This window comes from Eschrichtius robustus, chromosome 20 (assembly GCF_028021215.1).
Source record: "Eschrichtius robustus isolate mEscRob2 chromosome 20, mEscRob2.pri, whole genome shotgun sequence".
NCBI classification, from domain to species: Eukaryota; Metazoa; Chordata; class Mammalia; order Artiodactyla; family Eschrichtiidae; genus Eschrichtius; species Eschrichtius robustus.
The window spans coordinates 52,202,654-52,222,394 of record NC_090843.1 but is presented as its reverse complement, the minus strand read 5'-3'; the positions used below and the strand labels follow the sequence as shown (position 1 = coordinate 52,222,394).

Genomic DNA, 19,741 nt, shown 5'->3' with positions numbered 1-19,741 from the left:
ATAGATAACGTATGAAATCAGGTGTAACAAATAAGATGAAACCCATGTACCCACCACCAGTTTACGAAACACAATATTGCCAATACCTTTGAAGCTGGCTGTGTCTCTTTCCCAAAGGCAAACACTACCTTAAATTTGATGTTTAATATTCCCTTGTTTTCTTTTTTTAACATCTTCATTGGATTATAATTGCTTTACATTGTTGTGTTAGTTGCTGCTGTATAACAAAGTGAATCAGCTATACATATACGTATATCCCCATATCTCCTCTCTCTGCATCTCCCTCCCACCCTCCCTATCCCACCCCTCTAGGTGGTCACAAAGCTCCGAGCTGATCTCCCTGTGCTATGCAGCTGCTTCCCACTAGCTATCTATTTTACATTTGATAGTGTATATATGTCCATGCCACTCTCTCACTTCTTCCCAGCTTACCCTTCCCCCTCCTCGTGTCCTCAAGTCCATTCTCTACATCTGCATCTTTATTCCTTTCCTGCCCTTAGGTTCTTCAGAACTTTTTTTTTAGATTCCATACATCTGTGTTAGCATACGGTATTTGTTTTTCTCTTTCTGACTTACTTCACTCTGTATGACAGACTCTAGGTCCATCCACCTCACTACAAATAACTCAATTTCGTTTCTTTTTATGGCTGAGTAATATTCCATTGTATATATGTGCCACATCTTCTTTATCCATTCGTCTGTCGATGGACACTTTAGGTTGCTTCCAGGTCCTGGCTATTGTAAATAGAGCTGCAATGAACATTGTGGTACATGACTCTTTTTGAATTATGGTTTTCTCAGGGTATATGCCCAGTAGTGGGATTGCTGAGTCATATGGTAGTTCTATTTTTAGTTTTTTGTTTTTTGTTTTTTTTAAAATTTTATTTATTTATTTATTTATTTATTTATGGCTGTGTTGGGTCTTCGTTTCTCTGCAAGGGCTCTCTCTAGTTGCGGCAAGCTGGGGCCACTCTTCATCGCGGTGCGCGGGCCTCTCACTATCGCGGCCTCTCTTGTTGCAGAGCACACGCTCCAGACGCGCAGGCTCAGTAGTTGTGGCTCACGGGCCCAGTCGCTCCGCGGCATGTGGGATCCTCCCAGACCAGGGCTCGAACCCGTGTCCCCCGCATTGGCAGGCAGACTCCCAACCACTGCGCCACCAGGGAAGCCCTATTTTTAGTTTTTTAACCTCCATACTGTTCTCCATAGTGGCTGTATCAACTTACACTCCCACCAACAGTGCAAGAGGGTTCCCTTTTCTTCACACCCTCTCCATCATTTATTGTTTGTAGATTTTTTGATGATGGCCATTCTGACCGGTGTGAGGTGATACCTCATTGTAGTTTTTTTTTTTTTTTAATTTATTTATTTATTTATTTATGGCTGTGTTGGGTCTTCGTTTCTGTGCGAGGGCTTTCTCTAGTTGCGGCAAGCGGGGGCCACTCTTCATCGCGGTGCGCGGGCCTCTCACTATCGCGGGCTCTCTCGTTGCGGAGCACAGGCTCCAGACGCGCAGGCTCAGCAATTGTGGCTCACGGGCCTAGTCGCTCCGCGGCATGTGGGATCTTCCCAGACCAGGGCTCGAACCCGTGTCCCCTGCATTGGCAGGCAGATTCTCAACCACTGCGCCACCAGGGAAGCCCTCATTATAGTTTTGATGTGCATTTCTCTAATGATTAGTGATGTTGAGCCTCCTTTCATGTGTTTGTTGGCAGTCTGTATAGTTTCTTTAGAGAAATATCTATTTAGGTCTTCTGCCCATTTTTGGATTGGGTTGTTTGTTTTTTTGATATTGAGCTGCATGAGCTGCTTGTATATTCCCTTGTTTTAAAAACAAATTCTTTTACCATGTATGTCTGTATGTCTAAACAATACATTATGTAATTTTGTTTCTTGTTGAACTTTTAAAAAGTGGTTGTGTCATTTGCTTTGCAATTTGCTCTGTGCACTCAACATTATGTTTCTGAAATTCACCCACGTTGATTTTCATCTTCTCTGTAATAGTCCAGTGTATGAATATGTCACAATTCACAATTCACACAGACTCTTGTTGATGAACTATTGGGTTTTTTCCAGGTTCTATGCAATCACCAGCAATGCTCACATAAACAGTCATGACTGTGACGCCTAGGGCACATATGCAAGAATTTCTCCAGGGCAGGGCTGTCCAATGGAACTTACTGTGATGATGAAAGAGTTCTGTATCTATGCTCTCCAATATAGTAGCCTGAGCACTTGGAATGTGACTACTACTATTGAGAAAGTAGATTTTTAACTTTAATCTTAATGAATAAATTTAAATAGCCACAAGTGGCTAGTGGCTACCATACTGGACAGTGTAGTTTTCGAATACAAACCCAGGAATAAAGTTTCTGGGCTATAGGGTACTTGCATCTTCAACTTTACAAATATTGACAAATGTTTTCCAACTTGGTAATATTATTTATATCTCCTCAAGCAGTATGTAAGAATTGCCAATATTACTTTTTAATACCTGCCTTTAAAATTTTTGCCTATCAAGAGATAACGTGGCATCTTATTAAAATTTTATTGTGCATTTCCAACATTACTGTTGCCATTCATTCTTCCTTTTGTGTGAAATGCCTGTTTAGGTCTTTTTTCCATTTTTTATTGGGTTTTTTTGTCTTTTTCCTACTGATGCTTAGGAGTTCTCTACATATTTTTAGTATTATTTTTTAATTTGCCTTGACACTGGATCTGTTTATCTAGGGAAGCCCCATAGAAGCAATAGGCAGAAGGCATATCTGCAACGGCAGGTGATGCCACTCACTGAATTTATATGGATTTTCTTTTCTAAAATTGTGGATTCACGCTAGAATTCTGCTTCTTGTAGCTTTGTTCCATGAGATGTCACAGGGCTCAACAGTATCTTTTCCGGATGGAGTTAGAGGGTAGTTCTGAACAATCCTACTCTTAGGGAAACGTCTTCCTGGCTCAGTCATCTGGGGCAGACCCATTGGAAAACCAGCTTTCCTCTGCTCTTCTTCTCCGTGCCCAAACAGGGGCTGAGTGTATGGGTGTGAGTTGCTGGGTGGGAAACTGATACTAAGGGTGACACCCTGGCAATGAGGGCAGAGCAGGAGACCTGGCAAAGTGATGATGATAGGAACTTCTGGGCATGGGGTGGGGAAATGTAGTCATTGGCATGAAAAGGGTAGCAGTAGCTGTAAAACTGGCCCTTCCACCTTCTCCAGTGATTCCATCCCTCCTCTTTTCCAGTGCTTATATTCTAGTAATTGTACCTTCTCTGCCACATATTTAATTTCTCATCTGTACTGGTTCCTGCCTTTCACCCTCCAGGTAGACATTAGTTTTCCTTTTCTCCCAAAAGACCTTCCCTGGTATTTCCTTCCCTCTCAACTTACTGCAATGTGGTGGCTTCTGCCCACCCCAACATTCACTGAAGCGGTCCTCTCTAAGGTCGCCTCTGATGTAGATACTAAACTTTTCTGGAGCTTTCAGGCCTATTCACCATCTTCTCCTTGCCTTCCTGGGATTCCAGGGCATAACTCTATGGGTCCTCTCCCTCTCTCACTGCTCTTTCTGTGATTCACTGCTGGCTTCTCTGTCTTCACCCATTCTTTAATGTCACTATTTCCAGAGTTAATGGTACCCACTTATGGCATCCTTGTAACAAACATTAAAAGGTGCACCATAATCTGATTGGGCACAGCCCTGGGCCAGGGCGTGTGGCTTCAGGTCCCATTCACCCCACTCAGCCTGGTACCCTTAACACCCTGCACAACAGCATGCAGCTGCCCAGGGTACAATTCTTGGTGCTCATCTTTTTTTGCTTTATTCTCTTTCCCTGTGCAACCTTGTTGACTTTCATGGTTTGAAGACCTATGTAATTCTAGACATCTTTTAATCATCCTCCTAGACTTCTTTTCCTGGGTGTCCTCTGGGCATCCCAAACTTGCCAAGGCCCAAACTAATTTCATTATCCACTCACTTGCATATTCCCAAACATATCCATTTTTCTGTATTCCTTCTCTAAGTTAATGACACCACCATGCATTCACTCATCAAGTGAAAACTTCCAGATTATCTGTGCTTCCTCCTTTTCCACAGTTTAAAGCTTCTATCATCCCCCAAGTGCACTGCTGGATTAGCCTTCTAACTAGTTTCCCTAGGTCCAGAATCTCTCCCCTCCAAATCACTCTCCCCACTGCTCTTACATTTCTTTCTTTACATAGAAATGAGCATATTGTTCCTTTGTTCAAAAACCTACGTTGGCTTCTAGTTAACCATAAAATAAAGTCCAGATACTCAGGCATGGCATACAAAAGCCTTCATATTCTGGCCCAAATCTACCTTTCCAGTCCTACACTTTAACCCTGATCTTAACACCTTCCCTGATCTTAACCACATCAGACTATGATGCACAGTTTCTTGAACATAATTTTGCCACATGCTTTAATGCCCCAGTGCCTTTGCTGGTGCCTTGCATGCCCTTCCTCTGTGTTTTGCCTTGTGAAACCCCATCATCCACTCTTTAAGACTATGCTCACTGTGACCCTTTTTTTCAGGCACCACTGGTCCAATTAACAGCTCCTTCCTCACTGCTTTTACATCTCTATTGTTATGTTAATACAGATTCTCCAAAAGTTATTTTGCATCTTTTTCACTACATTGTGTGTTTCTTAAGGGCAAGTTTAAGCTTGTTGGTCTCCATATCATCAGCAGTTTGTCCAGTGACTGTACATGGTAGATATTGAATAAAATTTTTTGAGTTGAATTGGGCAGGATGCTTGAACATCATTTTGTGAAAGGACCAATGATTTCTTTCAGCATAATTTTCAACCTGTTCCTTTTCTTCAGACATCAGAAGAATCTCAGAATGGGACAGCTGATGGGCCCTGTTGGAGACAGTTGCTATGTCATATCCCCAAACTTTGGCTAGGTCTCTCTAGGGACACAGAGACTGTGATTTCTCAAATGACTGATTGGTGTCTGAGTATGGTTTTTCCCCAGATATTAGAGTTCCTTAGAATCAGAGATTATTTTCAATCTAGGACCTAGATGCTAGTTTCCACAGAAGACTCTCACTGCTCTGAGTAGCAGAGTCAGGCTTTTCAGTGGTAGACAGATCTATCTGGATTTGTTTCATCACCTTTGGGTCCCATCCCAATATCTCACTAAGGTTTGAGATTTTAGAGCACGAAAAACAACATAAAAAGGCTTCACTATCTCAAAACCTTGTTAAACCTCTCAGTTATCCTGAAAGCCTGGGGAGGAGGGCCCGCTCATTTGAAGGTTTTGTAGAGGGCTGGACAAGCAGTATCGATGCATCAGACTGACTTCTGTCACTTTCCTTAGCTAGGTAGGAGATACTCACTGACTCCATGAAGCCCAGAATGGGTAGTTTCCTCGAAATGAGCAATTGTATGTTTTTTATGTTGTTGGTTTTTTTTTGGCTGCTTTGGGTTTTTTGGCTGCGCGCAGGCTTTCCCTAGTTGTCGCGAGTGGGGGCTACTCTTCCACACAGTGCGTGGGCTTCTCATTGTGGTGGCTTCTCTTGTTGTGGACCACGGGCTCTAGGTACGCAGGCTTCAGTAGTTGCAGCATGCGGGCTCAGTACTTGCGGTTCGCATGGGCTTAGTTGCTCCGCGTCATGTGGGATCTTCCCGGACCAGGGATCGAACCTATGTCTCCTGCGTGGGCAGGCAGATTCTTAACCACTGCGCCACCAGGGAAGTCCCAGCAATTGTATGTTTGTAGAACCCTGGTAGCAACTGAGTGGGTAGGAAAGAGCTTGACTCCAATTTCCCCTCAACACAAAAACACTGCCATTGAAAGTGCAGTGACTGGTCAGCGAAGGATGCCTATTGGAAGAGCCTCTGGGTTCATTTATGAAACGAGGCAACCCATCCTAAGCCCAGTGCTTAATTATGCGGTCCCTGAGCCCGTCCTACCGCCTTGGAGCCCCCTTTTGGCCTCTGAAAAGGCTTCATGGGGCCAATTTCACAATGCTAGGGTATTCGGTCTCCGGGCCCAGCATGGAACCCCTCGAGTTCCACGCTCTGGGCTGACCTTATCCCAGGAGGGCGCCCCGGTGGTCAGGAAGCGTAATCACGGCTGGCTGTAGACGCCGGCGCCGCGTGGGCGGACGCCGGGCAGCGCGGATGGAGAGCGTGGGCCTGAGCCCAGGGGGACCCGCCCGGGGCGGGGGCGCGGGCGGCTGCAGCGCGTCAGCGACCCGCCCCCTCGGCCCTCCCACGGGCGGGGCCAGCCCCGATGGCGCTGACTCAGCAACGCGTGTGGGGAGTTTTGTCCCTCCGCGGACCCCGTTTCTCTCAGTCCTCCGCCCCCGCTGAGCCGGCTTCCTTTTTCCGGCGGTCGGGGTGCGAGAGACAGGTCGGGCAGCTTAGGCAGCGAACGGCTGTGCAGCCCCGGGTCTTGCCTGAGGACCCCGAAACTACCGTTCCCCCGCCGGGCAGCGTGGGCGCCATGAACGACGCGGGTGAGGCGCCGCTCTTCCCCGCCAAGGGTAAGCCGGAGGGCGCGGGTGGCCTCTGGGGACTCAGCTGCGCCCCGGAGGCCCGGCGGCGGGGAAGGGCCGGGGCCGGGACCCGGGGCGATGGTGAGGGTGGAGCTTTCTGGGTGGGCTGGAGCGGCCCGGAGGGAGGCAGCATCGTGGGCGAGGACGCCGGTGAAGGGCTTCTCCGCTGCCATGGTCACCTCGGGATGCTCTTACCAAGTTAGAGCCCGAGTGTGGGAGTCCCGGATCAGCCCTTCTCAGCCTCTTTTTGATGTTATAATCAATCCTGTTTGGTCTTTTAGCAGGACTGAATTCGGAGAAGGTAGCTGCTCTGCTTCAGAAACTGAATTCCGATCCTCAGTTCGTACTGGCCCAGAATGTCGGCACCACCCACGACGTCCTGGACATCTGTCTGAAGAGGGCCACGGTCCAGGGTGTTCAGCATGTGTTCCAGCACGCCGTGCATCCTGAAGGCAAGCCCGTCACCAGCCAGAAGAGCTCAGGTGAGGTCTTCAAACTTCTTGCACACTTCCATCGACTTTCTTGACAGCGTCGCATTGTGGTGTCTTACCTAAGAATGGCCTTAGGGGAGAAGACGTTTGGATAGAAAGAAGTTGTGGTAAATTTTGAGAGAACAGGCGCCAAGTACAGGCAGGTCCAAGAAGGTTACTTTGTGACTTGTTTTGGTGCTCTGTGGTTCGTTAGTATATTTGATTTGAGCACTAAAGTGACTGACTAACCCATGGTCATCTGTTTGAATGTAATTCACGATATTCTGTCCTGAAGTTATGTGACTGCAGCCCCATGTCTTGGAGATATATATTCTTGGTACGAAACAGATCATGTAAAAAGGTTCATGCCCTAGAGGACACCTCCACGTTGCCCTGAAGGCCATGTACAAATGTATGGGATGGAAAAGACACAATGTAATTGCATCAAAATGTCATCAAATGTTATTTTTAAGTGTACCTTTTGGTTGCAATTTGAACACATGTGCTAATGGGCTAAGTTACCACCAGTAGACTAGTTTGTAATACAGAAAAATACTCATTTCTCATGCCTTGCTGGTCAAGAGCTCTTGCTTTGCTATCTGCTATCTAGCACCACTAGAAAACAGAAAAACAGCTACAGTGAAAGATGGGTTATCCAGGAATCTAAATAAGGACATTCACGTGGCAGAATTGTATTAAAAGGACTTTTTAAAGTCTATCCATTTTAAAACTACTCCCAGTCTATTTATTTTGGCAGAAAGCAGATCAGTGCTTGCTTAAAGCCAGTCAGAACTCAAAGTGTACATTTATAACATGGATGTATTTTATTGTATGTAAATTATACCTCAGTAAAGTTCATTTGTAAATTTTAAGAAAAAATTATGATCTTGCAATAATTAATGTTTTGCCACAGTAGCAAGTGCTTGGGGTGGTGTGGCCTGTCACGCTACAAATGATCCAGTTAGTAATGTTATTAGTGGTCCTACATGGTTTAGATTGCAGTGCCCTTTTAGGGAAAAGCCTGGAAATGTTCATCTGGAACAGGTCATGTCTTATATATCCTGTAGTGTCACTTTTATTTGCAAAAGGTACAAATAGCACATGAGCTATGTAGGTTATTTTGCTGCAGTTTTCACATTAACAGTTCATCCAGATTTCCTCACTAGAAAATAATAGTGTGCATATGAGAGAGGTGGCATACAGATAAAACCAAGGTAAAGATGAGCTATACTAAGTCATTAGTGACTTTTTTTAAAATTTTTATTTATTTTATTTATTTTTGGCTGCGTTGGGTCTTCATTGCTGTGCGCGGGCTGTTCTCTAGTTGAGGTGAATGGGGGCTACTCTTCATTGCGGTGCGCAGGCTTCTCATTGCGGTGGCTTCTCTTGTTGCGGAGCACGGACTCTATGCGTGCGGGCTTCTGTAGTTGTGGTACTCGGGCTCAGTAGTTGTGACTCGCAGGCTGTAGAGCGCAGGCTCAGTAGTTGTGGTGCACGGGCTTAGTTGCCCCGAGGCATTTGGGATCTTCCTGGACCAGGGCTCGAACTCGTGTCCCCTGCATTGGCAGGTGGATTCTTAACCACTGTGCCACCAGGGAAGCCCCATTAGTGACTTTTGAAAAACACTGTGTAGTTACTTATTTTTAATTATTTTTTCTTCTTGTAAGATTACTGTTGTTCAATGTAGAATATTTGCAAAATACCGATGAGTAAGTATTCTGTCAGGTCTTTATTCTGTGTGTGTGTGTTTAATATGGGTGATACCTTACATATTGTTAGGTAACCTACCTACCTTTTTCACTTACCAATATATTGTGAACGTATTTTCATATTAGTAAAAAAGTTATGCCCAGATAAAAGTCAAGGTTTTTCCCCTCTGAATCTTCCTTAGAAAAGAGTTACCCTATGTGTGAGGCTTTACGAAGACTTTGATAATGAGCATTCTCAGTTAATTTAATTTGAAGTAAAGTACATTTTGGCAAAGACATTAATTACTCTGAAATGACCTTGATCCATGCTAGTTTGGGATGCTTATGGAGATCATTTGATTGAATCAGTTTTTTTAAAAAGCAGAAAATTTGAATGCAGTATTTTTCTAGGACATGACCTCACGTGGAGATGTTGGATATCCTTGTAAATAGACCTCTAAAGATCACTTAAGATGAAGTACAGAAGTACAGAAGATGGTGACATTGTGGAGTTTGTGATTATCCACTTACAGGACAAATGACAAATATGATTATATGGTTGAGTGGTGGCATAACATTTTTTAGGGACAGCATTATGCATGGATTCAAAGCATTGCTGTGACTCAGACACAGTAGATGGAAGAAAGATGATGTGTTCTGTTTGAAAGAGTGGATCTAATAATGGTAAAGGCACTGATGCCAAGATGCACGTGAAAAGTGTGGATCAGTGTGAAAATGACATGTGAAAGTGGAAAAAACAATGCTTCTACATCAATTTGTTATATTAATATGATTTTAAATATCTAAATATTAAAGCTACTAAATTAAATATTATAGGCAGACAGTTACTATTTCATCTATTTTTTAAGTGTTTATATAATCCAGTTAACTAAATAACTTAAAAAAAAATTCTCGTTGGGGGCATGGGGATTGACTTATGTTAGAGTCATCTTATATTGAAGCATATACTATATATTCCACATTAAAGGGTAGAGAATTTTTAAAGGTTTTGCCATATATTGCCAGATTGCCTTCAGATATTTTTTTACCTGTTTAGATTCCTATCCAGGGTGTATAATAATGCTGTTTCCCCACTTCCTTGCCAATATTGGGCATTATTAATTGAAAAATAATGTTTCTCCATTTAACAGGTGTCTTATGATGAACTTTAAAAAAACGTTTCTTGCTATTTGTATCTTTTTTGACTATTAAATTAGCTGTTCATGATCTTTGCTCATGTTTCTCTATCAGTATTTCTTTTTCTAATGTAATTTTCTTAGGTGATTTATAATTGATTCTTTATGTGATACGTAAAGAGATTTTTTTTATATGTTAAGGATATAAACCTTTGCATATATATTGCAGATAGTAAGTACTACCTTTCTTGTTTTTGTTTTTGTATCTTTCTGCTCTTTCTGATTTGGTCTTAAATTGTCCAAGATCTTGTCGTGGACTCACTGTTGGGAAATACAGTTGGAACAATGTAATCTATGTAAACATTCATCATAATTTCTTGATTTGCTTTCTTTTTTCAGGGCGATGCTGGATCTTTTCTTGTCTGAATGTTATGAGACTTCCGTTCATGAGAAAATTAAATATTGAAGAATTTGAATTTAGTCAATCTTACCTCTTTTTCTGGGACAAGGTATGGGACTGATCTTGAAATACTCTTTTTGTTTCAGTATCAACCTTGGTAGGGACTATCTCTTCGTTTCTTGCTTTTCTAGTTATAGTCTGCCTTCCATTATAGATGGGACAGCATTTATTCTGATTTCCAAAGAATCAAAAGTTGACTCTTTTCAAAGGCAGAACTACTTTTGGTTGGTAGGTGGCTACTTTTTGCAATGAAATAATAAGTCTGATGACTCACCTTACTACTTCCTTGTTTCTTTCTTATTTAAAATTTTTTATTTCGTTTTCAGTGATTTCCCCTTTTAGCATCTTTATGTAGATTATTTGTATTTCTAGGACCTAATTCCCTTTCTCCAGGTAATACTTGTCTGAAAAAGAGTAAATAATTTTATTCCAGTTTTTTATCTTTAAAGTGTGTGTTATATGTGTCCATTAGATCTTTATTGATTGAAGGCTCTAAATATCAGATTTTTCTGTTTCAGAATAAAGCAGTGCCTTGTTTTGGATAAACTATGTGTACACACAGATAAAGGAAAACACTTCAGACATTCTCATGAAGCCAGATACTGCTTTTTTTTTTTTTTTTTTTCCCCACACCACGTGACATGTGGTATCTTAGTTCCCCGACCAGGGATCGAACCCGTGCTCCCTGCAGTGGAAGTGCGGAGTCTTAACCACTGGACCCCCCAGGGAAGCCCCAGAGATACTGCTATGTAATTACCAACTTTAGTTTAAAAATACCTACTCTGTTGGGTCTGCAGTAGTTCCAGGACTCATATTCTGTTGATAATGCCAATAAAGATATTAGCTCTCTTCTCCTTTAATTTTATTTAATTTCTCTTACTCTAGGTCGAACGCTGTTATTTCTTCTTAAATGCTTTTGTGGACACAGCCCAGAAAAAGGAGCCTGAGGATGGTAGGCTGGTGCAGTATTTGCTTACGAATCCTGCAAATGATGGAGGACAATGGGATATGCTTGTCAATATTGTTGGTAAGAGCCTTCCTCTACTGAAACTGAAACCCAGCATGATCAAGCAAGGCTCTGTAGTTAGGCATAGGCCATTTCTTTGGTGGTTAAGTACAGAGTAGAATTGGTCCCCAGAGGGGTATACAGCTAGCTCCAGGAACCTTTATCTCACACTCTTACCTATTAAGTACCTTTCTTAAATTAGAGGTAAGGAGATAGGTACTGTGAAGGTTGAGTTAGAGGAGAAAAGGTTGTATTAAGTAGAACTAACTTTCTATGAAAAGGTTTATCTCTTATCCATTGATGTAATCAAGAAACGCATTGAAACTGCAGCTGTTTGAAAATGTCCTCATTCAAAAAATTGTCTTTTGGAGAAACTTCATCATGCTGAATACTTTACAAAGTGTGTTAGATTAAAAAGAACAGAATTAATTCAAGATAGATGGATAAATAGGCAGATTAAATGACCTGTTTAATAATATTGTAAGGTCATTAAGTTTTCTGAGTTAGACTAGCAAAATATGGCCTATTTTTAAAAGCAATAGCTATTTTTGCCAGGGTTCCTGACACTGGAGTATACGTTTACTTTATTGAACATTAAAATTTGTTTTCTTTTAGAAAAATATGGTGTTATCCCTAAGAAGTGCTTCCCTGAATCTTATACAACAGAGGCAACCAAAAGGATGAATGATATTCTGAATCACAAGGTACAGCATACGGAGCAGGGTGGGATTGTATGTCGTATACTTACCTTAAAACTCCTAACTGATTTTCCAGGGACATTCCTGGGCATTTCAGTATACACAGTCTGTGTAAAAGATAGCTACTCAGTGTCTATCCAAGGCAATGTAGCCTCATATTAACTTTAAAAATAATTGCGATTAGGGGGTTTTTTTTCCTTCTCTTTAAAAATCTCCCACTTTTCTTTCCGTTGATGTTAATATTTTTTTATGGGTCCTGAGGAAAGAAAGTCCCATTCTCAGCCACCAGCATGCTAACTTGGCTCTAGTGGAGGTGGACTGGGGCAGCATTATGTTTTAGTAAAACCAAAAAGAACTCTTTGGAAGACTTCCTCAAAGAGTATGCAGAGCTCTGCGGCTTCTCCAAACTATATCAGTGTAGTTTATCCATTCACTTAACATTTGATGTAGTCACTGAACTGCTTTTTATTGCCTCAGTTGTCTTAATGAATCATCCTCTCTTCTCTACATAACCCATTTTCCCAAGGAGGATTGTGAATCCTACAGGGATGCTGCTCTGCCAGCCAGACGTCTTTTTTAAGAACTGGGAGTTGCCAGAATCTGCTGTCTTGATCTATGAGGCTAAAATTGGATTTGTCATCCCTGGGAGAAAGACTGCATTTTAAAATAAACTGTAAATGTGTTTCCTCAATATTAGAAGTAGGTTATTTTCCACCCAGGAAACTGGGGAATATTATCCACAGGCTAAAAGGTCATTAATAGTATAGCACTGGATTCCATTTCAGGTGGGAGCAAGATTCTCTTTAGCACAGTGGTTAGGTTTATGACTCACCTTTATCTTTGGCATCTCTCAAAATTGAAAACAAAAATGAAAAGTATATTGGGGGTTGGCATAGCCATGTTCATAGTGATTTTACAGAGAAGGAATGGACAACCAGTAAAATTGTAAATTAAAATCTATTAGAGTGACTTAGTGGCATAATCAGCTTGTCTCTTGCTTTTTCCGAGGGTGATGGCATTATGGAATTACATGTTTTCCCCATCCCCAGACATGTATCACAGAGGGTCCCATCAGTTGCAGAGCAGGAGCAGTTCCATCTAGTATTTTTGGGGAATGATCCATGTCTTTTCTCCTTATGGAGAGCGTTTTTAGCTCTGTGCTTAAGTGGACTGGTTGGGGAAAAATGCATTTGCTTTTATGAACTTTGCCCGGGGTCTTCTCTGAGTTATACTTCAAATTAGAGCTAGCACTGGCTGTTAGGCTCATTTATAGCTGAATTTGGGTAACTGAATAAGTTTCTGTCATAGATGAGAGAATTCTGTCTACGACTAAGGAACCTGGTACACAGCGGCGCAACCAAAGGAGAAATCTCAGCCACACAGGATGCCATGATGGAGGAGGTAATAACAATTATTTGGAATTTTTGTGACCCTTCTAAAGAACTCTCAGAATATTCCTATCTGTTACATTGATTGGGAAACGTGGTGATTGTAGTTAATGTTGAATTGAATTGAAAATTACTTATTTTAGGGACTTGCCCTGGTGGTCCAGTGGGTAAGACCCTGAGCTCCCAATGTAGGGGACCTGGGTTCAAGCCCTGGTCAGGGAACTAGATCCCAGATGCATGCCGCAACTAAGTAGTCTGCATGCCACAACTAGATATCCTGTATGCCACAACTAAGACCTGGTGCAGCCAAAATAAATAAATAAATAAATATTTTTTTTTAAAAAAGGCTTCCCTGGTGGCACAGTGGTTAAGAATCTGCCTGCCAATGCAGGGGACACGGGTTTGAGCCCTAGTCCAGGAAGATCCCACATGCCGCGGAGCAGCTAAGCCCGTGTGCCACAACTACTGAGCCTATGCTCTAGAGCCTGCGAGCCACAACTACTGAGCCCGCATGCCACAACTACTGAAGCCCACGTGCCTAGAGCCCATGCTCCGCAACAAGAGAAGCCACCGCAACGAGAAGCCCATGCACTGCAACAGAGAGTAGCCCCGGCTTGCCCCAACTAGAGAAAGCTCGCGTGCAGCAACGAAGACCCAATGCAGCCAAAAATAAATAAATAAAAAATAAATTAAAGTATAGAATCTTTAAAAAATAAAAGAAAATTACTTATTTTACAGCTGAAAAGGCTGAGGTATAAACTTTGCAGTTTAGTATGGGACTTGTACTTATATCTTCTATTTCCCAATTTATTATTCTATAATTCACTCTTTTATTCATTTCATAAATATTGAATACGTGCTATGAGTTTGCCACTGGGAATACAAAGATGAGAAAGACATGGTCTCTATTTTCAAGGAGCTCAATCTCTTGGTAAAAGAAACACATGAATAATTATGATAAATCCTATGCTAGAGATGTGTTATAAAGGATTTGGTGGTCTGGTCATAGAGGAGGGAGTGACTAATTCAGTGAACTGAAGGTTTCATGGGGAAGATATTGGAACCAGCTCTTGAAAGAGCAGTAAAGATGTACCAGATGGGTAACTGGGAAAACCATTCCAGACAACAGGAATCGCATGTACAGTGGCATGAACAAAGGTGGAATCTTCAGAGAACAGGGTAGCTGAAACGTAACATTTTGTGATTGTGTTTGGTAGTAAATTAAGCTAGAAAGGCAGAGCTGTGAGGGATCTTAGGTAGATGCCAGGTCTTTTGGTTTTATTCTGTAGGAATAAAGATGAGAAGCTATCGTTGGTTATAACAGTTAAAATAATGTATGTGAAAACATTTTGGAAAACTTAAAAAGCATTAAATATAAGGCAGTAATATTTATTATCAAGGCAGTTAAAAATCTTTATTACTAAATACTATTCATAATCCAGATGAATATGTATAAAACTGTGAAATCACTTGGAGAAAAGTACAAACATTTCCCTTTTTCATCTAGTGGGCCCATTACTAGGAATCACTCAACTAACAGTCCTTTCAAGACTGTTTGTATGGAATTAAGATGGCCTAAATTTTTTCACTGCAGTGCACAACTTTAATGCTTTACTCGTGTTTTCCTTTGAATTTTAGAGAGGCAGCATAGTGTAGTCGAGAGCATTGTCTCTGGAGTCAGGCTATCTAATCTTCTCATTTAACAGCCATGTGACCTGAGACAGGTTCCTGAAGCTCTGAAGTCTCAGTTTGTTCAAGTGTAACATGTCTAGCTTGATACAATATTCATTTCTTAAATATTGTTCAGTGGATGAACACAGAGGTTTCATTTTGCTAGATACATTTAAATTATCTCATATTTACCTCTTTCTTTACTCCTTAAGTGTTCTTTGTTAAGAGAGGTATCTGATTGTAGTAGAAGAAAATAGGTTTTGGAGTAGGACATGGGTTTCAGTTCCGGCTCTATCACTTAACAGCTCTGTGATCTTGGATAAAATACTTAACCTGTCTGAGATTCCGTTTGGGGTTTAAAATATATTTCTCATTGGATTTTTGTGGGGATCAAATAAGGAATTAAGTATAAGAGTATAAGGCATAGTGCCTGGTACATAGCAGTGGTCCAATAAATGTTAGTTTTCTTCCCTTCCTCCTTGGAATGATCTCTCCTGTTGAGGCCATATCTCCTGCATAATTTGCCTTTATTTATGATTTTAGTAAGATGGTGGGGTGTAGTAAGGATGAAGGTTCTATAAAGAGTTATGGGCTCAGATAATACTTACTGCAAATCACAAGCATTCTGTTGGCTTAAGATGTTTGCTTTAATGATCTTTTAAATGATATGTCTAAAATCCATGTTTTGACTCTGGGATTAGCTGATAAGAATTAGGGCAGGTTCACTTCCCTGGCGGTCCAGTGGTTAAGACTCTGTGCTTCCAGTGCAGGGGGCACGGGTTCGATCCCTTGTTGGGGAACTAGGATCCCACATGTGGTGTGGTGCGGCCAAAAGACAAAAAAAAAAGAATTAGGGCAGGTATATTTCACATATCTTTTCTCTCCTGTTCCTAACCTTGGAAAAATAGTACAACACCACCTTACCAAGTCCTGAGTATGGATGTTTTATAAATAGGGTTGTTTACTTAATGATTCTAGGTAAGCTGTTGACTACAGAATTCTGTGTGGTATAGGTCTTTAGATTTTTACAATCCCCTAGATAACTCTTTATTTAACCTGACTCTTATGTAATGAAGAGTCTAGCTGTGGTTTTAAAGCCACAAATTAGTACCTATGTTTTGCCTAGCCTTGTAGGCACATCAAAATGATGACTTATCAGCCATGAAGCTCAGATAGCTTTGAATGAAATGTATTTATGCTAAAGGCATTCTTTCTAAGAGAAGAGAAAGGCAGGTTGTTTGTTGTGATGACAGACAAGGCAGATCTGGAACCGTGTAGTCACTTCTGTTGTAGTGTTTTCTTAGTGTGTCTACTCTCTTTTAGCCTCCAGATTCCCTTAGGATTATTAAATGTATTCTCTACCAAAACTCTGTCTGTTAAAAAACAAAACATAAAACAAAGACCAGAAACAATATTTATCAGTGCCATAGGAAGAGACAGGGTGTCATTATGATTTACTCAGGAAATTCTATAGCAGTGGCTCTCAGGTCTTAAAAACAATATATGGGCTTAGGCTTGCTTCAGACCTAAGGTCAAGGTCATTTTCCTTGAGATTAGGGCCTAGTTATCTTTCTTTGGGAGGTATACCCATTTATTTTATTTTTTCAACTGAACAATTAACTTCTTAGTTTGAAACATAGAACATATTTGAATTACATTTGCTAATCATTCTACCCTGTTGCACATTAGAGGCTTTTGAGTGTTACACCAGGAGCATGAATAATGCTTGTGCTTTTAAACTTTATAAATATAAGAAATTACGTACTAACTAACACAGGGAAGGATGACATAGAAAGTCCTTGTGAGCCAAAGGTTATCACTGCTAACACTCTGGTGCATTTTCTTCCATATTTTTTTCATTTAAGATCATATAAAAATAGCTTTAAAAAGGGATCCTATACACTGTTTTATAACTTGGTTTTTTCATTTTCTTTGTCTTTCTCTAAAGCCTATAGTTTCTTCTAATACAATTTTTAAAGGTTACTTTCCATTTACAGTTATTATAAGATATTGGCTATATCCCCCATGTTGTACAATACATCCTTGAGCTTGTCTTATACCCATTAGTTTGTACCTCCCACTCCCCTGTCCCTATATTGCCCCTCCCCCTCCACACTGGTAACCACTTGTTTGTTCTCTGTATCTGTGAGTCTGTTTCTTTTTTGTTATATTCACTAGTTTGTTGTATCTTTTAGATTCCACATGTAAGTGATATCATACAGTATTTTTCTGTCTGACATTTCACTTAGCATAAATATCAAAAATAGAAGAAGATATACAGTGAGAAGTCTTCTCACCCTATTCTCCATCCTTCCAATTACCATGTACCCCCAAATTAGTTTTATTAGTTTTTGTTATTAGTTTTAGCTGTTAGTCATCCTTCCAGAGATTTTTTTTTTAAAAAAACATAATAGAAATAGGATTTTTGAGTCAGGGAGAATATACATTTGTAACTTTGATATATAATGCCAAATTAACCTCTTTGGAGGGTCTATCAATTTACGCTCTCATCAGCAATATCTGACAGAACCTGTTTCCCTTTAGATTTATCAAGGCAGTGCATTTATCAAACAATCGGATCCTTACCGATCTGATAAGGTACACAGTTGACAGGTAAACAGTCTGATAGTTAAACTATCTCATTGTAGTTTTAATTTATATTTTCTTACTTTGAGTGGGGCTAAGCATCTTTTCTGTGAACTGTCTATTCTTATCCTTTCCTTGTTTTTTTCCTTGGTCTTTTATCAATTTCTAGGTATTCCTTACATGTTACAGAAATTAGCCCATTGTGATATGAGATGCAAAATTTTTTTCTTAGTTTGTTGCTTATCTGTGACATGCTTTTTTTTTTGCTATGCAGAATTTTTTACTTATATATAGTCAAATTTGAAATTTTTTGTGGTTTTTAATTAGAAAAGCTTTTCTCGAATTATAAAAGAATTCTTCCATTTTTCTTCCAGTACTTACAGAGTTTTGGTTTTTGTGTTTGAATCTCTGATCCATTTAGAATTTATCCTGGCATAGGGTATGAGATATGGATCTAACTTTTTTCCTCTCAAGGCTGCCCAGTTGACCCACATCTTTTCAAATAGTCCATCCTCTCCCTACCCCTTAATTTGAGATGCCATCTATCAGTTCTAAAATCTCCAGGCATGCAATTCTGTTCTTTTAGTGTGTTTATTCATCTGCCAGTAACTCTGTATTTTAGTTACTGAAGCTATTTATAGTGTTTTAGTGTTTGTAGAGTTAGCCCCATCTCATTGTTCTCTTATTGTTTTCGTGGTGAATTTTGTTTTGGCATTTGTCGAGTTGTGGCATCTATACCATTAAAAGCTTCTCAGGTGATTCTCATTTAAGAGCCACTGCTGCTAAGAAGTAACATTTTCTAATATGGTCTTCTCTTTTGGATTCTGGAAGAGGAAAGGAATTATTATTTTGATAGTCGTAGAGGACATTTCTGACACTGAAGAGGGGACTAACCTTTCCCTTGAGGTTCTTGAAGGAAATAGATTATGTTCACAAATTGCATTTCCCTTTTGAAGTAAAGCTGCACTTCAGGAGATTTAGTTAAATAGGTGAAACTGGAAGGAAGAGAGGTAGGAAGACCAGTTAGAAGCTGCAGCAGTCCAGGTGGTACTAATTTGGCCTGAACGAGGATAGTGATGATAGAAATGGAAATGAGAGAAATGTGAGATATCTCAGAGGAAAAATCTGTAGCACTTGGCTACTTATCTGCCAAGGATTCATCATTACAAATAACTTTAAGGTTTTAAGCCTGGCAACTGGGAGAATGCTGCTATGGGTCACACACGTCAGTAAGAGAAGCTCTTTTCAGAGGCCACCGTGAAGAGGAGAAATATTGACTTCAGAGTGCCTAGTCCCAAGGCACTGTCCAGTTGGAAATAGGTTTCAAGCATATGGAAATCATTCCAAAGTTCAGGAAAGAGAATGATCTAGAAAAGTGATAGTGATGCTAGTACAGGTGGCTGAAGCCTTGCAAATTATTGGAATTCCTGAGGGAGAATGGAAGGATAGAATAGGTCTGAGTAAAGAATTCTGGAAAATAATCTGTTTCCATAAAACTTCTATTTCTATAAAAGTGAGTGCCAGAACTGTGTGACGTAGGTGCTGATCATCAGTGTCAGATGCTGCAGACAGGCCAGAGACTCTGAGGACTGAGGAAAGGCTGCCGATTCCTGAGTAGGGGTGTGTGGAATGGAGAAGGGAAGGAGCTAGGTGGAGAGGAGTCAGACCATGGCACGGAGAGAAAGGGAGTTTCAAGAAGCTCGGCAGTGCAGAGGAGAGAAGTTGATACGCATTTATTCCATAAGTATTTATTGAATACTACTAAATATTAAGCATGTTCTAAGCACTGTGGGTGCAGTGATGACTGAAACAGACCTGGTCCCTGCTCACATGGATTTTACATACTAGTGGAGGGAGACAGACGATACACAAGTAAATAAACAATCTGATGTGATATGTACTCTGAGGAACATAGAATGCGGTGATTGATAGGGTGGTTAAGAAAGGCCTTTCCAGGGAGTTCCCTGGCAGTCCAGTGTTAGGGCTTGGCTTTTACAGCTGTGGCCCTGGGGTTCAATCTCTGGTCAGGGAACTAAGATCCTGCAAGCTGTGGCACAGCCAAAAAAAAAAAAAAAGGCCTTTCTGAGGTCAAATATGAGCTGAGATATGAATAGC

At 40.8% G+C, this 19,741-nt stretch overlaps 1 protein-coding gene across 2 annotated transcripts in view; it reads left to right on the top strand.

Moving 5' to 3' along the window:
• Positions 1 to 6,315: 6,315 nt before the first annotated feature.
• The window catches only part of BLMH (bleomycin hydrolase), a 42,141-nt gene continuing 28,715 nt past the window's right edge, over positions 6,316 to 19,741 (top strand). The window contains exons 1-6 of one of the 2 annotated variants that reach the window (XM_068531123.1): positions 6,316 to 6,511; positions 6,808 to 7,005; positions 10,217 to 10,326; positions 11,163 to 11,304; positions 11,899 to 11,987; positions 13,290 to 13,382. In XM_068531123.1, the coding sequence (XP_068387224.1) occupies positions 6,472 to 6,511; positions 6,808 to 7,005; positions 10,217 to 10,326; positions 11,163 to 11,304; positions 11,899 to 11,987; positions 13,290 to 13,382 (672 nt within the window). In that variant the 5' untranslated portion in view covers positions 6,316 to 6,471. Of the gene's footprint in view, positions 6,512 to 6,804; positions 7,006 to 10,216; positions 10,327 to 11,162; positions 11,305 to 11,898; positions 11,988 to 13,289; positions 13,383 to 19,741 lie in introns of both variants that reach the window. The other variant, XM_068531122.1, reaches the window with a different exon arrangement.